This window comes from Caretta caretta, chromosome 21 (assembly GCF_965140235.1).
Source record: "Caretta caretta isolate rCarCar2 chromosome 21, rCarCar1.hap1, whole genome shotgun sequence".
NCBI classification, from domain to species: Eukaryota; Metazoa; Chordata; order Testudines; family Cheloniidae; genus Caretta; species Caretta caretta.
In genome coordinates this window covers 19,089,696-19,109,120 of record NC_134226.1, presented here as the reverse complement: position 1 = coordinate 19,109,120, position 19,425 = coordinate 19,089,696, and the positions used below count along the sequence as shown (strand labels likewise).

Here is a 19,425-nt window from a genome sequence, read left to right as displayed (position 1 = left end):
AACCTCTCCTTTGCACCGATAACAAAAAAAAATTAAGTTATGCTGTTGATGTGCTGAGACCACTGCCCACCATGCTGACCACTGTTTCCTCGTGCTCCCCTGTCTGTCTGTATCCATCTGTTGTCTCTGGTCTTATACTGGAAGCTCTTTGGAGAAGGGGGTGTCTTTTGGTTCTGTTTGCACAGCCCCTAGAACAATGGGGTCCTGGGTCCCTGCCTGGTTGCTGTAGTAATACAAATAATAATAGTGATAATATGCATCCTCTGGCACTTCCAGAGCAATTCCAGTAAACTGAATAAAAATACAGAATGTATTCTCCTTTCAGTGCTTAGGGGACTCTGCATTTTGTTACAGATACTATATAAGGAAGTAAAATATAATGAATAATTAGAATAAATAGGCAACAGGTATCGGACCGCAAAACTCATTTTAATACATCACCTGTAGGTCTATTTGATAAAGAGGGTCCTTTAATGCATCTGGATCATCCTCTTCATCATCATCATAGTAATCCTCATCTGGAAACACAAAAGCACAAGTGTTTATAGTGAAGGACAAGCTGGCTACTATTTCAGGATGCATCTCACTAGGCCCCTAACTCCAGGAGATCCACAGATTTTAACAGGGATCAGAAGTGTCATTTTGGATAAAAATTCCATTTAAAAGAAACGAGCAACTTTTTTTTAAATGGGCTGAGGGCAGTGAAGAATGGCAAAATAAGGAGGGGCAGGAGCCTTTAGCCACTCACAGCTGAGACAAGAGTCCAAGTAGCACAATACAGGTGTTTATCATTCCTTTGCTCCAAACTGAGATATCCTTGGCTTACCACCTCAGCACCTGACACAAATACATCCTTTATTAGCTACATTTCATGCATTACAGTCACACAGGAAACACTTCCACTGAATATTGAGACACATCCCTCTCTCACTGAGACATGGTAATGTTGAAGAAAGTCTTCCTTGGGCTACAAAAGAACCTGGGTAAGTTTCCCTCTCATTAAGGCTACCTAAATGAATTTGTCTTGCCATGTTATCTGCGGCAGAGCCAATGCATCATGATAGAAGCATAGGAGACTGAAATCTGCCAGTGCAGCAAAACAATTCATTTAAGTTGCCTTAGCTGTACTAAGTAAGATTCTCTCTTCAAATTATACACCTACCTCTTCTCCTTAACCCTCCAGATCATATACCCACAGCTCCCTTTCCCTTTAAACACCTATCACTTCAGGATCACACACAACTTCTTCCTACAAGAACACAGGACTTAGTTGGGAAATTTGGGTTCTATTCAGTTTTGACACTGTCATTTTGTGACTTCGGGCAAATATCTTCACCTCTGAGCCTCAGTTTTCCCATCTGTAAACCATATTTATACCTGCCTCATGACAGTGTTGTGAAGCCAAATTAGTACTTGAGACTCACTGAGGCCTGGTCTACACTAGAAAATTAGGTCAGCAAAACTACATTGCTCAGGGATGTGAAAAATCCACACCCAAGTGGCGCAGTTAAGCTGACCAAAGTCCCCGGGTAGACAGCGCTACGTTGATGGAAGAATGCTTTTGTCAACTTAGTTACAGCCTCTTGGGGTGCTAGATTACCTATGTGGATGGGAGAATCCCTTCTGTCAGCATAGATAGTGTCTATGCTGAAGCACTGCAGTGATCAGCATTGCCGCTGTAGCATTTTAAGTGTAGACAAACCCTGAGCCTCAAAAGGTGCTGTGGTTTGATACCTTCTAGCCTATGAACATACAGTCTCTGTTCCAGGATGTATTTTTTGCTCTTCCTTTCTCCCACCAAACCAGTGTCTTCCATTCCAGGTTATTTTCCTGCCCTCCATACTATATACTAAGCAGCTGTCAGGAGAAATGTAACTTTCAGAGCTGCATGTTCTTTACCCAATTTGATCTTTTGAACAGTGAATAGAAAAGGAGTACTTGTGGCACCTTAGAGACTAGTCTAAGGTTAGTCTCTAAGGTGCCACAAGTACTCCTTTTCTTTTTACGAATACAGACTAACACGGCTGTTCCTCTGAAACCTGAACAGTGAATGTAACTGTTCTGCTTACCATATTTGTTTGTGGCAAGAATATCTGATAAAAGTTGTCCAGCTAAACCTTCATCTTCATCCTCTTCATCTTCCCGATCTTCCCACATATCATTGGAGTCATCTGTTGATGAAAAAAAAGCATCTTAAAGCCAAACAGAAAATACCAGTTCAAGATGGATAACCATTAGCCACAGAATATGCAGTCCCTCATTGACCAGTACAGGAGCAGAAATGACTTATGCCCCTGAGTACAGCTCAGGGAAGCCAGTGTATTGACATGCTTATATCTTTAAAGTTGATGGATAGGATTATAAATAGGGCCCTACCAAATTCGTGGCCATGAAAAAAGGGTCATGGACCATGAAATCTGGTCTCCGTGCATCAAATCTTGTCTTGTGTGTGCTTTTACCCTATACTTTATGGATTTCACAGGGGAGACCGGTGTACCTCAAATTAGAGGTCTTGACACAAAAGGGAATTGCGGGGGGGTCGCAAGGTTATTTGTGGGGGTTGCAGTATTGCCACCCTTACTTCTGCACTGCCGCATTCAGAGCTGGGAGACTGGAGAGCGGTGGCTGCTGACTGAGGGCCCAGCTTTGCAGACAACAGCGCAGAAGTAAGGGTGGCAATACCAGACCATGCCATCCATACCTCTGTGCTGCTGCTGGCGGCGCCTCTGCCTTCAGAGTTGGGATCCTGGCCAGCAGCTGCTTCTCTCCAGCCGCCCAACTCTAAAGGCAGCACGGCCGCCAGCAGCAGCTCAGAAGTAAGGGTTACAGTACTGCCACCCCTACCATAACCTTGTGACCTCCCCCATGTGATGCTCTGTGCCTCGGGGGGGAACACTCTGCACCCCCATGTTCATCCTTATAATAGGACTGAGTGCTATCCAATGCAAAGTTTGTCACGTCGGGTGTCTTCAGAAGGCTCAGGATGCACAGAGCATTGTTGCAAAGAGTCCTCTGGCACCTTATAGACTAACGGACGTATTGGAGCATAAGCTTTCCCACTTTGTCGGATGCATGTTGTTACAGTAATGTTACAGGTTGTAATTTCATGTATATCGTTATGAGGCTGAAAATGTGTCCTCATGGCTTAAAACAAGCCCAGGCAAAACCCTCCAGGAGCAGAGGCCCAGGCATTTTGATTTTATTTCATTTGACCAAATCTGACTTCTTGTGCTTTGACTTATAATCACTTAAAATCTATCTTTTGTAATTAATAAATCTGTTTATTCTACCTGAGGCAGTACGTTTGGTTTGAAGCATGTCAGAGACTCCCCTTGGGATAACAAGCCTGGTACATATCAATTTCTTTGTTAAATTGACAAAGTCATATAAGCGTGCAGCTTCCAGCGGGCATAACTGGAAACTGCAAGATGGAGGTTCCTAGGGTTGTGATACTGGCTAGTGTCATTCGGTTGCACAACCCAAGCAGCAGCTGGCTAAAAGTACTCACTCATATAGCTGAGGTCAGCTTTACATGCTAGAGGCTGTGCGTGAACAGCCCAGGAGTGGGGGTTCTCACAGCAGAGCAGAGTAAGTGTATGTCTACACTACAGAATAAGGTCGAATTTATAGAAGTCGTTTTTTTAGAAATCGGTTTTATATATTCGAGTGTGTGTCCCCCCACAGAAAATGCTCTAAGGGCATTAAGTGCATTAACTCAGCGGAGTGCTTCCACAGTACCGAGGCTAGAGTCGACTTCCGGAGCGCTGCACTGTGGATAGCTATCCCACAGTTCCCGCAGTCTCCGCTGCCCATTGGAATCCTGGGTTGAGATCTCAATGCCTGATGGGGGCTAAAACATTGTCGCGGGTGGTTCTGGGTACATATCGTCAGGCCCCCCTTCCCTCCCTCCCTCCGTGAAAGCAAGGGCAGACAATCGTTTTGCGCCTTTTTTCCTGAGTTACCTGTGCAGACGCCATACCACGGCAAGCATGGAGCCCGCTCAGGTAACCGTCACCGTATGTCTCCTGGGTGCTGGCAGATGTGGTACGGCATTGCTACACAGTAGCAGCAACCCATTGCCTTCTGGCAGCAGACGGTGCAGTACGACTGGTAGCCGTCCTCGTCGTGTCAGAGGTGCTCCTGGCCACGTCGGCTGGGAGCGCCTGGGCAGACATGGGCACAGGGACTAAATTTGGAGTGACCTGACCAGGTCACTCTCTTTAGTCCTGCAGTCAGTCCTATTGAACCGTCAAATGGTGACCAGGCAGGCGATACGGATTGCTAGCAGTTGTACTGTACCATCTTCTGCCGGGCAGGCAAGAGATGAGGATGGCTAGCAGTCGTACTGTACCATCTTCTGCCGAGCAGCCATGAGATGTGGATGGCATGCAGTCCCTCTGCACCGTCTGCTGCCAGCCAAAGATGTAAAAGATAGATGGAGTGGATCAAAACAAGAAATAGACCAGATTTGTTTTGTACTCATTTGCCTCCTCCCCTGTCTAGGGGACTCATTCCTCTAGGTCACACTGCAGTCACTCACAGAGAAGGTGCAGCGAGGTAAATCTAGCCATGTATCAATCAGAGGCCAGGCTAACCTCCTTGTTCCAATAAGAACAATAACTTAGGTGCACCATTTCTTATTGGAACCCTCGGTGAAGTCCTGCCTGAAATACTCCTTGATGTAAAGCCACCCCCTTTGTTGATTTTAGCTCCCTGAAGCCAACCCTGTAAGCCGTGTCGTCAGTCGCCCCTCCCTCCGTCAGAGCAACGGCAGACAATCGTTCCGCGCCTTTTTTCTGTGCGGACGCCATACCAAGGCAAGCATGGAGGCCGCTCAGCTCACTTTGGCAATTAGGAGCACATTCAACACCACACGCATTATCCAGCAGTATATGCAGCACCAGAACCTGGCAAAGCGATACCGTGCGAGGAGGCGACGTCAGCATGGTCACGTGAGTGATCAGGACATGGACACAGATTTCTCTGAAAGCATGGGCCCTGCCAATGCATGCATCATGGTGCTAATGGGGCAGGTTCATGCTGTGGAACGCCGATTCTGGGCTCCGGAAACAAGCACAGACTGGTGGGACCGCATAGTGTTGCAGGTCTGGGACGATTCCCAGTGGCTGTGAAACTTTCGCATGCGTAAGGGCACTTTCATGGAACTTTGTGACTTGCTTTCCCCTGCCCTGAGGTGCATGAATACCAAGATGAGAGCAGCCCTCACAGTTGAGAAGCGAGTGGCGATAGCCCTGTGGAAGCTTGCAACGCCAGACAGCTACCCGTCAGCTGGAAATCAATTTGGAGTGGGCAAATCTACTGTTGGGGCTGCTGTGAGGCAAGTAGCCCACGCAATCAAAGATCTGCTGATATCAAGGGTAGTGACCCTGGGAAATATGCAGGTCATAGTGGATGGCTTTGCTGCAATGGGATTCCCTAACTGTGGTGGGGCCATAGACGGAACCCATATCCCTATCTTGGCACCGGAGCACCAAGCCGCCGAGTACGTAAACCGCAAGGGGTACTTTTCAATAGTGCTGCAAGCTCTGGTGGATCACAAGGGACGTTTCACCAACATCAACGTGGGATAGCCGGGAAAGGTACATGACGCTCGCATCTTCAGAAACTCTGGTCTGTTTCAAAAGCTGCAGGAAGGGACTTTCTTCCCAGACCAGAAAATAACGGTTGGGGATGTTGAAATGCCTATATGTATCCTTGGGGACCCAGCCTACCCCTTAATGCCATGGCTCATGAAGCCGTACACAGGCAGCCTGGACAGTAGTCAGGAGCTGTTCAACTACAGGCTGAGCAAGTGCAGAATGGTGGTAGAATGTGCATTTGGACGTTTAAAGGCGCGCTGGCGCAGTTTACTGACTCGCTTAGACCTCAGCGAAACCAATATTCCCACAATATCTGTGAGAGTAAGGGGGAGACGTTTATGGCGGGGTGGGAGGTTGAGGCAAATCGCCTGGCTGCTGGTTACGCGCAGCCAGACACCAGGGCGGTTAGAAGAGCACAGGAGGGTGCGGTACGCATCAGAGAAGCTTTGAAAACCAGTTTCATGACTGGCCAGGCTACGGTGTGAAAGTTCTGTTTGTTTCTCCTTGATGAAACCCCCCGCCCCTTGGTTCACTCTACTTCCCTGTAAGCTAACCACCCTCCCCTCCTCCCTTCGATCACCGCTTGCAGAGGCAATAAAGTCATTGTTGCTTCACATTCATGCATTCTTTATTCATTCATCACACAAATAGGGGGATGACTACCAAGGTAGCCCAGGAGGGGTGGTGGAGGAGGGAAGGAAAATGCCACACAGCACTTTAAAAGTTTACAACTTTAAAATTCATTGAATGCCAGCCTTCTTTTTTTTGGGCAATCCTCTGTGGCGGAGTGGCTGGTTGGCCGGTGGCCCCCCCCCCACCGCGTTCTTGGGCATCTGGGTGTGGAGGTTATGGAACTTGGGGAGGAGGGCGGTTGGGGTTACACAGGGGCTGTAGTGGCAGTCTGTGCTCCAGCTGCCTTTGCTGCAGCTCAACCATACACTGGAGCATACTGGTTTGGTCCTCCAGCAGCCTCAGCATTGAATCCTGCCTCCTCTCATCACGCTGCCACCACATTTGAGCTTCAGCCCTCTCTTCAGCCCGCCACTTACTCTCTTCAGCCCGCCAGCTCTCCTCCCGGTCATTTTGTGCTTTCCTGCACTCTGACATTATTTGCCTCCACGCATTCGTCTGTGCTCTGTCAGTGTGGGAGGACAGCATGAGCTCGGAGAACATTTCATCTCGAGTGCGTTTTTTTTTCTTTCTAAGCTTCACTAGCCTCTGGGAAGGAGAAGATCCTGTGATCACTGAAACACATGCAGTTGGAGCAGAAAAAAAGGGACAGCGGTATTTAAAAAGACATTTTATAAAACAGTGGCTACACTCTTTCAGGGTAAACCTTGCTGTTAACATTACATACATAGCACATGTGCTTTCGTTACAAGGTCGCATTTTGCCTCCCCCCTCCCTGTGGCTAACAGCGGGGAACATTTCTGTTTAGCCACAGGCAAACAGCCCAGCAGGAACAGGCTCCTCTGAGTGTCCCCTGAAGAAAAGCACTCTATTTCAACAAGGTGACCATGAATTATATCTCACTCTCCTGAGGATAACACAGAGAGATAAAGAAGGAGAACACAGAGAGGTCCCTTCTCCGCCTGCTGGGTCCAGGAGGCAGCCTTGGGTGGGTTCGGGGGGTACTGGCTCCAGGTCCAGGGTGAGAAACAGTTCCTGGCTGTCGGGAAAACCGGTTTCTCCGCTTGCTTGCTGTGAGCTATCTGCAACCTCCTCCTCATCATCATCTTCTTCTTCATCCCCAAAACCTGCTTCCGTATTGCCTCCATCTCCATTGAAGGAGTCAAACAACACGGCAGGGGTAGTGGTGGCTGAACCCCCTAAAATGGCATGCAACTCATCATAGAAGCGGCATGTTTGGGGCTCTGACCCGGAGCGGCCGTTCGCCTCTCTGGTTTTCTGGTAGGCTTGCCTCAGCTCTTTCAGTTTCACGTGGCACTGCTTTGGGTCCCTGTTATGGCCTCTGTCCTTCATGCCCTGGGAGATTTTGACAAAGGTTTTGGCATTTCGAAAACTGGAACGGAGTTCTGATAGCACGGATTCCTCTCCCCATACAGCGATCAGATCCCGTACCTCCCGTTCGGTCCATGCTGGAGCTCTTTTGCGATTCTGGGACTCCATCATGGTCACCTCTGCTGATGAGCTATGCATGGTCACCTGCAGCTTGCCACGCTGGCCAAACAGGAAATGAGATTCAAAAGTTCGCGGTTCTTTTCCTGTCTACCTGGCCAGTGCAACTGAGTTGAGAGTGCTGTCCAGAGCGGTCACAATGGAGCACTCTGGGATAGCTCCCGGAGGCCAATACCGTCGAATTGTGTCCACAGTACCCCAAATTCGAGCCGGCAAGGCCGATTTAAGCGCTAATCCACTTGTCAGGGGTGGAGTAAGGAAATCGATTTTAAGAGCCCTTTAAGTCGAATATAGGGCTTCATCGTGTGGACGGGTGCAGGTTTACATCGATTTAATGCTGCTAAATTCGACCTAAAGTCCTAGTGTAGACCAGGGCTAAGGCTAGCTCCCAGAGTCAATGATTGGCATGACCTAGCAGATCTCCGGTCCAGATAACACCAGGGGAACATCAGACACCCCCACCTGCACCCCCTCCAAACTCCTTTTTGGGTCAAGACCCCTAGAATTACAATACTGTGAAATTTCACCTTTAAATAGCTGAAATCATTAAATTTATGATTTTTAAATCCTATGACCGTGAAATTGACCAAAACAGACCATGAATTTGGTACGGCCCTAATTATAAATATAAACTCCTGCCAGAAAGTCAGACCAGTGTCAGGATAGAGAGTTTAACACCCAACAAAGACAAGGGTTACAACAGAAGTGCTAATGGACTATTACCCCCAAGAAGGGGCAGTTATAATCAAGACACAGCATTGTACTGTCTATGGTCAGAGCACTGGACTGCATGAAACTGGCCAAGGGGCAGGTACAATGAAATGGTGCCAAACCAGGGTGGAGACAGACTTGTTCACAAACAATCAGGAAAGCAGAATTCCTCAGGACGCCCAGCAGTGAGGAGGCAGCGACTCCCCCTGGCAGCAGCACTCTCGTGTCTCTGCAGCCCAGGGAGGGAGGAAGCCGCAGGGTGGCTAGCTGCTAGTTGAGCTCCTCCTCTCCCCACCCCTATAGCTGCTGCGTCTCCTTCCCTGCTGCTGGAGTCCCACCACTACTTGCTTTGCAGACTGCCCATGCAGGTGAGTGGCGGCAGAGGACTCCAGCAGCCAGGAAGGAGAAGCAGCAGCTGTAGGGGTGGGGAGAGGAGCAGCTCAGCCAGTAGCCAGCCGCTCTGTTGCTTCCTCCCTCCCCAGGTTGCAGGGACACACAGATTATGAGGGGGGCGTACCCTTGCTGGTCTCCCCCTTGTCTTGCTCGCTTGTCTCCCCCTTGTCTCCCCCTGGTCCCTAGGCATTCCCAGTTAGGTTGGCCCCTAGAATTAGTGTCTTCAAATCTGAGGTGCAATCCTCTGAATTAAGGAAACGTGAGAATGCCTCTTTTCCTGTTTCTTTCTAGGTTGGTCCTGTTCAGGGGTCCTCCTTCCTGTTCTACTTCTACTTTCCTTGGTATGAGGAGCAGCAGACAGAAGCAGAAACACAGGACTGGAATACCACCATCAGGAGCATTCAGCACCCATTTGGTACCTTGGTCTTATGTGCTGGCACCCAGGGAAAAGGGTCAGAACCAGTGTCTTAATGCCATTCTAAGATGGATTCTCAAGGTCCAGGCACTGACACCAAGGGTTCTTTGGAAACCAACACTGGGGAAGCCCCAAGTCACCTGTTTTGGTGCCAATGGCCATGCACACTTTTCCATAATGGGCTGTGTCAATTAATTCCCACTCTGAGACAGATTAGAGCTGAACATGGTTTTGGGAACCAGTATCTGGTCCAAAGGTTCCCCCCACTCCAGGGGATCAGACTTAGGGGCAGGAAATGGGCCAGTAACAGACTTTAATGCCAGAAGGGACCTCTTAGGATAATCTAATCTGAACTCCTAAATAACACAGGCCAGAGAAATTCATCTGGTCATTTCTGCATCCAGCAAATACCTTCTGGCTGAGCAAGAGCTCAATAATTTTGGGTGACCCATGCAAATTTGGCCACCTCACTACTCACCCCCTTTTCCAGATCTTTATTAAAAACGAGTCTCAGCACAGAACCTTGAGGCCTGCTGCTGTTCACCTTGTGCCATGATGAGAGCTGACCATGTATTAGATCAACCACAATACTTTGCGCCTCGCCCTATAACTACTTAGTTTCTTTAGCAATCTTGTAAGATGGACCTTGTCAATGGGCTTTTTGAAAGTTTAGATTATGTCAAAGCGGTTCCTCCTTTATCCCCTACTTTGACACATTTAAAGAATTCTAACTGAGTAGTGCAGCAGAACTTTCTTTTGGAGAAACTGTGCGGGTTAGATCTTATTCTGTAATCTTCCAGATCAGTTATTCTATTTTCAAAGATCATTTTGACCAGTTTACCAGGAACATGTGTGAAGCTGACTGATCTGTAATTTAACGAATCACCCTAGAGCTCTTTTTCAATATAGGTACAATATTTACTACCTTCCAATTCTCTAGTATAGTATAGTAGCTGTTTTTAATGAGATTGCATATTTTTGCTAGCAGCTCAGCTGCTCCATTCATTCTTCATCATCTGAAAGGAAAAAGCCACCCCTGTTTGGTACCTTGATTCCAGTCTGCAGCTGTCTGGCGTGATGCATTTGCTTCCATTGCATTAGAAAGTTCATTTATTATTAATTTTAAGATTTTTACTAACAACGGAATGTTTGTCCAGCGTTCAGGATCTGTAAGACCAGAGGAAGGAATACATAAATAACCTTGCCTTTTAACAAACTAAATAAGAATCTTCAAAGCAAGTAAAACAATCCTGTTTCAATACAGGCTGGAAAGGTTCACTGAACAGAACTACACTTTTACATGAAAACGTTCTTCTCAGAGAGCTGCATTTAACTACCACCATCGAGCAGATATTCTGGCACCATTGAACATATATATAAACAAGGCAAGTGTCAAATCCTCTGAACTAAGCAAACACTGAGGTGTAATTGTACATTATGTGAGTTACGCAAGGACAATCTGAAACTTCAACTAGTCAATTAGCAACCACACTGGGACTTTAAGGGTCCAAGACAAAACTAAAGATGATCATTGTTCATTAAATGACTGACAGGCGAAAGATTGACGCAGTAGGTTAAAGCTATTAGCCTTTCCAACTTCATTTTTTTCTTTCCCTGTGGGCATTACTGGTGGCAAACAGTTCTCATGTTGCTCATATGTTCACTCTTTTATATAATCTCAGGTTGTGAACTCAAAAGACATATCAAACGGTCCTTGAAACAGGTTTCTTAAAGGCCACAAGAACTGTGTTCAACATTTATTTTAAAGTGTAAATATTGCCTTGGTGGGAACTATGGCCTAGAAGCCAGGTTATGGAATACAGAGCCTTCCAGATCTAAATTACTAGTTCAAATCCAGTCCAGGTCAAATCACCAAAGTAATGAATTATTTGTATTGCAGTAATGCTTAGGGGCCCCAATCATGGATCAGGGCACCTGTGCAATAGGGACTGTACAGACACAACGAAAGTAGTAACTACAGTAACTCCACGCTTAACGTTGTAGTTATGTTCCTGAAAAATGCTACTTTAAGTAAAACAATGTTAAGTAAAATGTTAAGTAAAACAATGTTTTTCGGTGAGGAGACAGCAAGTGTGTTGCAACTGCTGCTTACATCCTGTATTCCCCAGTGCAGCTCCACATGTTACTTTCTAAGATCTCAGTCCTGTCACCTGTGAGCAGATCCTTGGGCCCAAAACAATAAGGTGCAGGACTGACATCTTTGATAGAGAGCTCTGTAGGGCAGGGAACATTTTGTCATGGGTGTGTAATGCCTCCCTCAACTGAGGGGCCACTAGTGGTCACTAGGGCCTACCACAATACAATTACTATGACAGATCTCTGCAAAGGAAACACACCAAAAAGCCTAGATTAGTGGTTCTTAGCCCGCAGGGCCAAATTAGCACACAGCTGCAGCCCATGCGACATCCGCAGGGCCACAGAGGTAGTACATATATTGTGTGGATGCAGCCCACATAACACAACACAGAGAGCTTCGTATGCAGCCCACACTGTTAAATAGTCTAGGCCGGTGGCTTCCCAACCTATCAGGAGAAACACTTATTTTAAATTAAATGTAATGCTGATTAAGGATGCTGGGCTTAACGCACTAGAGACTGAAGTCCTTCAGGGAGAGCATGACCATAGTGCAAGTTTCTACTAAGCTGCCCCCCAATCCCATGAGCCATGCCCCTGGTGTAAAGTATACTCTACCACCTAGTGGTGGTAACTTCAGACTCATTGGGCAAGTCAGTCCTTCATTTCCTCTACTGTGATTACCAATATTGTCCACTGAAAGCTCATTTCACAGAGTTAAATACCAAGCATCCCGATGGTATCAATTTTAGGTCCTTCAGCTAGGAATGAATTTGATCTACTGACATAGCAGTTGAAGGGCTCCACACCTCATGAGCCTTCTAATTTCCCCTAATCTTAAATTAGAAGTGTAAGAGCAATGCTCCCAAACCCAAACAAGAATTTGGTAAGCAATTAATAGGTATATTAATCTTGCTAACTTTGGGAAAGTTCCAATAAAAAAAAGTCTTTTCTGTAATAGCAACATACCCAACAAAACCGCAGAAGACCTAGAAAATCTTTTAGAGGCTTTCCAAGTGTACCACGAGGTAATATTTATAAACCCAACCCTGTTAGAGCAATCTGATTACTTACTTTTGGCTGATTTGGATCGTGTGCGTATTCCCTCATCCATATTGAATATTTCTTCACCCTTCACCCTAATGTCCTGCAGGCGCTTGTCATCACTGTTGATACCATACTGGAGAAGTTTACACAATGCTACAGAGCTGAGGAGGAAAAGTGTAGAGCATGAGTTTCCCTCTGTCCTATACATAATCCAAAATTCATGAACCAAATATAACTTTATTCAGTTTACAGGCTTTATCTCAAAGTTCAGTTCACTATAGTTGTATATGAACTCAAAAATGAAAAAATATTCCACGTCCACCCGCTTATTCAGCTCGTGAAAAAGGCTGAAGTTCCAGCTGCAGATATTCAAGGACATGAGCCCCTCCTTCTTGGCTTCTTCCCCTGCTTCATCCCTCACAAAGGACTCACATTACCCCTGCTTTGCCCCAATTCCAAGAGGCAAGCCCCTCTCCTAAAAATCACAGCAGACCAAAAACTTGGTCAAGGTGGTATGATGAAGATGCCTCTCAGACAGAAATTTAGGGGTAAAAACATTGTTTAAGGTTCCCGAATCCTTTTCGTAGCTATTGTCCCAACTTCTGACCCGTCTACTCATTCAAAAGCCCTACTATTATACACATTGGACCCAAAATGTGTGAGGTGCTTGATAAACAAAAAGGACAGTCCCAGGTCAGAAGAGTTGACAAGTCTATAAACAGTCTTGATGTTATAAGAGAAGACAGCAACAAAAGAGAACAGGGTAGGAGGAAGAGGACCACAGCTACAAGGTAGAAATGGCTGGTGGCTCTGCACACATTTGTTTTGCACTATGTTATTCATGTTCTTCAAAAATGACTAGTGTGTTAAAAAAAAAAAGTAATTCGGCCCCAACTTCTCAAAGCACTAAGGGTATAGTGCAGGTGTTCTCCAGCTTTTCTTTTTTTTTTTTTTTGGGGGGGGGTGAGGTGGGGGGGACGACTGGAAACCCTTTGAAAATATTTCAGGCTGTGACAACCCCCGGCATACCATGCCACCCGTACTTCTGCGCAGCTGCTGGAAGCAGTGCTGCCTTCAGAGTTGGATGCCCAGCCAGCAGCTGAGGGCAGTGCTGCTGCCAGCAGCAGTGCAGAAGAAAGGATGGCAACACCATCCCATTCCATCCTTTCTTCTGCGCTGCTGCTGCCTTCAAAGCTGGGTGCCCAGCCAGCAGCTGCTGCTCTCACGACCCACCTACAATAGTCTTGTGATCCCCTTTCAGGTAGGCACCTCCCGTTTGACAAACACTGGTATAGAGGGTGTAATAAATTAGCCACACAACTAAAGTGTCTATTTATTCATAACTTCAAGACAGTAACAACCCCACAGAAGTCACATGGTCACTGACATAAGTGGTTAATATCAAATGGATCAATCATATCAAATTTCCTTCTCACATGCCCTGTGTGACAAGAACTTGCATACTTCAAAAAGAAAATTCAGTCCACAGGGATCACCCCTCATTTTGCCCTGCACCAGCCAAGGTTGCAGAAGTTTTGGGGGGCCCAAGACAAAATCTGAAACTGAGGTCCCCTGTCCTTCCAAAAAATGACCATTCAGGGGAGGTCTTGGGGGGTGGGTAGGGCTGTTGAAGAACGAGTCTGCAACACACTCAACTTGCAGCAGCAGCTTGGCTCCTGTCCTGAAAGACTGGGCTTAGGTCCCTGCTCCCAGCAAGTGGCATCATGGCATCATTCAGGTTTGGCCCAGCTGCCCCTCCATTGTGACCGAAGGGCCACTGAGCCAGACCTGAGAGGCACTGCGACCCTGTGTGCCAAGTCGCAACACCACGTGTCTTGGGAGCCTTCTCAAATTGGAGCCCGTAAAAGTTGCCCTTCCCCCCTCCCAACACTTTCACCTCCTTCTCCATCACAGCCCCAGTAGTCTATTGCCTTCTCTCCAACCCTAACCTCTCCACCTGCCCCAGTGATCCTATATCTTTGCCTCTCCTTACTTTTTTTTTTAAATAAGTTTTAAAGGACAGACAATCATCTTGTCTGAATTCCTGCATAACAAGCCATAGAATTTCAACCAGTGATTGCTGCGTCAAGCGAAAACTCCTGGCTGAGCTAGAGCAGATCTTTAAGAAAGACAGACATTTTTGATATAAAGATCTAAAGTGATGGAGAATCCACTGCATCTCTAGGTAAGTTGTTCCAATGGTTAGTTACCCTCACTGACAAAAATGTGAACCTTATGTCTAGTTTGACATTATCTAGCTTCAGCTTCCAGTCACTGGATATTGTTACGTCTTTGTCTGCTAAACAGCCCTCTCATCAGACATCTGCTCCCCAAGTAGGTACTTCTAGCCCATGGTTAAACCATTGTTAGCCTTCCCTTTGATAAACTGAGTAAACTGAGCTTTAGTCTCTCATTGTAAGGCTGGTGTTCAGACCATAAGTCTTCTTATGGCTCTTTTCTGAACCCTTCCCCATTTTGCAATATCCTTTTTGAAATCCTGATGCCAAAACTGGACAAGTACTTCCACTGTCCCCAGGCTCACCCCGTCCCTGACCCTCACAGTATAAGTCTGTCCTGCTTTTCCCTAGCCTCAAAAAGCTATCCCTCACTCTGTGTCGTCTCTTTGGATACTTACCTCCCCCCTCCCCTTTACCTCTAAGCTTTGAATGTACAGTCTAAAAACAAGGCATTCACTCCCCAAGCACCACCTTGGATCCCCTGCAATATGGCTTCTGACCTCTCCACTCTGCTGAAGCAGCTCTCATGACTATTTCCTAGCCAAATCTCAGGGCCTTTTACGCCATCCTCATCCTCTTTTCTGCTTTTAACACAGTAGATCCATCTTGACATCATACACTTGCTGGGATTTTGAGACACTGGGTAAAATTTTCAGAAGCACGTAAGCAACTTCCGAGCCTAAGTCCTGTTTTCAAAAGAGACTGAGTACTTAGGAGTCTAACTCTTATTGAAAGCAATGGGACTCTTGCTCCTAAGTGCCCCAGTCTTTTAAAAATGTGACCTAGGTGCTTTTGAAAGTTTTACCCATTGTTTCTTCCTGGTTTTTCCTCTTATCTCTGTTACAGTTTCTTCTCTCTCTCTTTTGGTGGATCCTCCTCACCCCGCTCACTCAGAGGGCTCTGTCCTTGGCCCTTTCTTTGCTTTTCTCACTTTCCACCCTTCCACTGGATGATCATCAGCTCACAAGGCTTCAGCTACCATTTCTATGCAGATGACTTGCAAAACTATTTCTCTACAACTGACCTGTCTCCTTCCAGCTAATCCCACAAATCTCTGCTTTTCTCCCGACATAGAATCATAGAATATAAGGGTTGGAAGGGACCCCAGAAGGTCATCTAGTCCAACCCCCTGCTCGAAGCAGGACCAATTCCCAGTTAAATCATCCCAGCCAGGGCTTTCTCAAGCCTGACGTTAAAAACCTCTAAGGAAGGAGATTCTACCACCTCCCTAGGTAACGCATTCCAGTGTTTCACCACCCTCTTAGTGAAAAAGTTTTTCCTAATATCCAATCTAATCCTCCCCCACTGCAACTTGAGACCATTACTCCTCGTTCTGTCATCTGCTACCATTGAGAACAGTCTAGAGCCATCCTCTTTGGAACCCCCTTTCAGGTAGTTGAAAGCAGCTATCAAATCCCCCCTCATTCTTCTCTTCTGCAGGCTAAACAATCCCAGCTCCCTCAGCCTCTCCTCATAACTCATGTGTTCCAGACCCCTAATCGCTGGACTCTCTCCAATTTATCCACATCCTTCTTGAAGTGTGGGGCCCAAAACTGGACACAGTACTCCAGATGAGGCCTCACCAATGTCGAATAGAGGGGAACGATCACGTCCCTCGATCTGCTCGCTATGCCCCTACTTATACATCCCAAAATGCCATTGGCCTTCTTGGCAACAAGGGCACACTGCTGACTCATATCCAGCTTCTCGTCCACTCTCACCCCTAGGTCCTTTTCCGCAGAACTGCTGCCTAGCCATTCGGTCCCTAGTCTGTAGCTGTGCATTGGGTTCTTCCGTCCTAAGTGCAGGACCCTGTACTTATCCTTATTGAACCTCATCAGATTTCTTTTGGCCCAATCCTCCAATTTGTCTAGGTCCTTCTGTATCCTATCCCTCCCCTCCAGCGTATCTACCACTCCTCCCAGTTCAGTATCATCCGCAAATTTGCTGAGAGTGCAATCCACACCATCCTCCAGATCATTTATGAAGATATTGAACAAAACCGGCCCCAGGACCGACCCTTGGGGCACTCCACTTGATACCGGCTGCCAACTAGACATGGAGCCATTGATAACTACCCGTTGAGCCCGACAATCTAGCCAGCTTTCTACCCACCTTATAGTGCATTCTTCCAGCCCATACTTCCTTAACTTGCTGACAAGAATACTGTGGGAGACCGTGTCAAAAGCTCCGTGTCAAAAGTGACATCTCCTTTTGGTTTTCTTGTTATCTTAAATTGCAGATGGCCAAGACAGGAACTGCTCTTCCCTTCCAAATTCTCTCCACTCCCCTCCTTCCTCATCACTCTCCATTCTACTTAAGGTTTCCAATCTCAAGATTATTTTGAATTTTTGCCCAATATATCCTGGCCATAGCCAAACTGTTGATTCTACCTCCTCATTGTTGCTAAGATCCATCCTTTTTATTTCTACAGCCAACTCTCTCATTCAGCCCCTTGTCTCTCCTTGACTACTATTTCATCCTCCTCTCTGGACTCCAAATTAATGCTTTGCTCCTCTTAAATCCAAATGAAATGCAGCCAAAGACATTTTCTGTGACCATCAATTTGACCATGTCACTGTGACATTCCCCAGGGTACAATCTGGACTGATGGACAGCTGTGTCCCCTCAGCTCTCCAACCTGGGGTGCCCTTTTTACACTGCTTTACTGTGAGAACCACCACTCCTGGTCTGCTCTCACACAACCTCCAACATGCAAAATCACTCTCAGCTGAATATATGAGTGCTTCTAGCCAGCCACTCCTGAATTATATTGCAGAGCAAAGCCAGCAAATTCCCAGTCCCGGACTTGTCCCCAGAAATGTGCATCTTGTACTGCCCAGCTCTTTCCTTCTGTGTGGTACAAGCTCATAGCAAGTTCATCATTTAATTAATAGAAAATGATATGCACAAATCTTGTTATCTCAAATGGAGGGTCCCAAACACTTCAATCCAAACACACTGGTTTAGGTAAACAATAAAACAAGTTTATTAACTACAGAAAGATAGATTTTAAATGATTACAAGTAACGAGGCATAAAAGTCAGAATTGCTTACAAAGAAATAAAAGATAAAATACAAACTAATACCTAATTTAGAAAGCTAAATGAATTCAAAGCAAAGGTTTTCTCACCACCATGGTTTTACTGGCTCAACTCCTTCAGTCGGGGCCACTCCCCCAGTTCAATGACGCTTCCTTTGTGTTTCAAACGTTATTGATGCCGTGCGGAGAGAGAGGTGATGTGTGTCCTCTGTTCTCCCTTACAGCATTTCTCTTCTTTGAGAATCATTTCCAACAGGGGTTCAGGTGACAGCAAGTCCGTCTGCCAAGAAGTAAATGTCTTGCTCGCACCCTTCTTCCTGCCAAAGAATGGCCACTCAACCCAGCAATAGTACACTTGATTGTGTTGACGCCTGGCTGAGGTGCTGGCTAACCTTTTGTCTCCGAGGAAACTGGTTTGGGCTGCTTTTCTAAACGTCACGCACGTCTCAGCAATGTAATACAGTAAAATCGTACAACTTTACACACAACGTTGGTACACACATTTTACCAGGACAATAATGCTCAGTAGATGAGTTTTCAAATGACACCTCACAAGACATACTTTGTACAAAATTGATCATAGTCTTGCGAAAGTGATGTCTCCTTCAGAACCCCTCTATTGGTTCCACAAATCTCAAATTTAAATTTACCATGCCCTGCAAAGCTCAGCTCCACCTTTCCCTAATCAAGGTTCATGTTGCTCCCCTTCTCCTCTGCTTTACCAATGCTCCCAGCCTTGTCTGGCAGATTCTTACATAACCATCTACAAATCTTCCGCACAGTTCTCTCAGCATGGTAGGCTCTCCCTGGACTCATCCACAAAGCTCCTATCCTATCATAGAATCATAGAAGATTCGGGCTGGAAGAGACCTCAGCAGGTCATCTAATCCAACCCCCTGCTCAAAGCAGGATCAACCCCAACTAAATCATCCCAGCCAAGGCTTTGTCAAGCTGGGCCTTAAAGACCTCTAAGGATGGAGATTCCACCACCTCCCTAGGTAACCATTCCAGTGCTTCACCACCCTCCTAGTGAAATAGTTTTTCCTAATATCCAACCTAAACCTCCCCCACTGCAACTTGAGACCACTGCTTCTTGTTCCGTCATCTGTCACCAGTGAGAACAGCCAAGCTCCATCCTCTTTGGAACCACAATTCAGGTAGTTAAAGGCTGCTATCAAATCCCCCCTCACTCTTCTCTTCTGCAGACTAAACAAGCCCAGTTCCCTGAGCCTCTCCTGTCCTTGTTTAAGCCCCTCTAAAAGAACCACTTCCACCATGCTGCTTATACTGAATTGAATTGACTTGCATCTAACTTGCATATAATTTGCCTATTGTTTTTGTATCCTTTTCTAACCTCTGTCTACTTTATCCTTGGATTACATGGCTCTCTGAGAAAGGATTGTCCTTGAGTATTCAGAAAACACCTAGCACATTGTGAGCACTTCAGTAAATAACTGAGATCGGGGCCCCTTTGTGCTAAGCACCATACACACACAGAGTGGGAAAGAATTCCTGCCTAATGATTTTACAATCTAAAGAGACAAGACAAAGAATGGAAGGGTAAACAATGATAGAGAGAAATGAAGTAGATTTCTCAAGGTCACAGCAGGTCAATGACAGAACTGAGAACAGAATCCAGGTCTTCTGACCCAGTGCCCCATTCACTACACCAAATTGCCTCCTAATCTAGTTATTCATTTCTGTGCTTTCATTTTGGACAGCATGATTTTCTTGATTATTTTAACG

At 46.2% G+C, this 19,425-nt stretch overlaps 1 protein-coding gene across 5 annotated transcripts in view; it reads right to left on the bottom strand.

Annotated features, from left to right (window-relative positions):
- IPO9 (importin 9) overlaps positions 1 to 19,425 on the bottom strand; it is a 169,755-nt gene that overhangs the window by 8,170 nt on the left and 142,160 nt on the right. For 2 of the 5 annotated variants that reach the window (XM_075122089.1, XM_048826617.2), the window contains 5 exons: positions 12,427 to 12,560; positions 10,306 to 10,425; positions 6,650 to 6,844; positions 2,070 to 2,171; positions 442 to 518 (listed from right to left, as the gene is read on the bottom strand). In XM_075122089.1, coding sequence (XP_074978190.1) covers positions 442 to 518; positions 2,070 to 2,171; positions 6,650 to 6,844; positions 10,306 to 10,425; positions 12,427 to 12,560 — 628 coding nt within the window. Of the gene's footprint in view, positions 1 to 441; positions 519 to 2,069; positions 2,172 to 6,649; positions 6,845 to 10,305; positions 10,426 to 12,426; positions 12,561 to 17,770; positions 17,960 to 19,425 lie in introns of those variants that run through there. The other 3 variants (XM_075122090.1, XM_048826620.2, XM_075122091.1) reach the window with 2 other exon arrangements.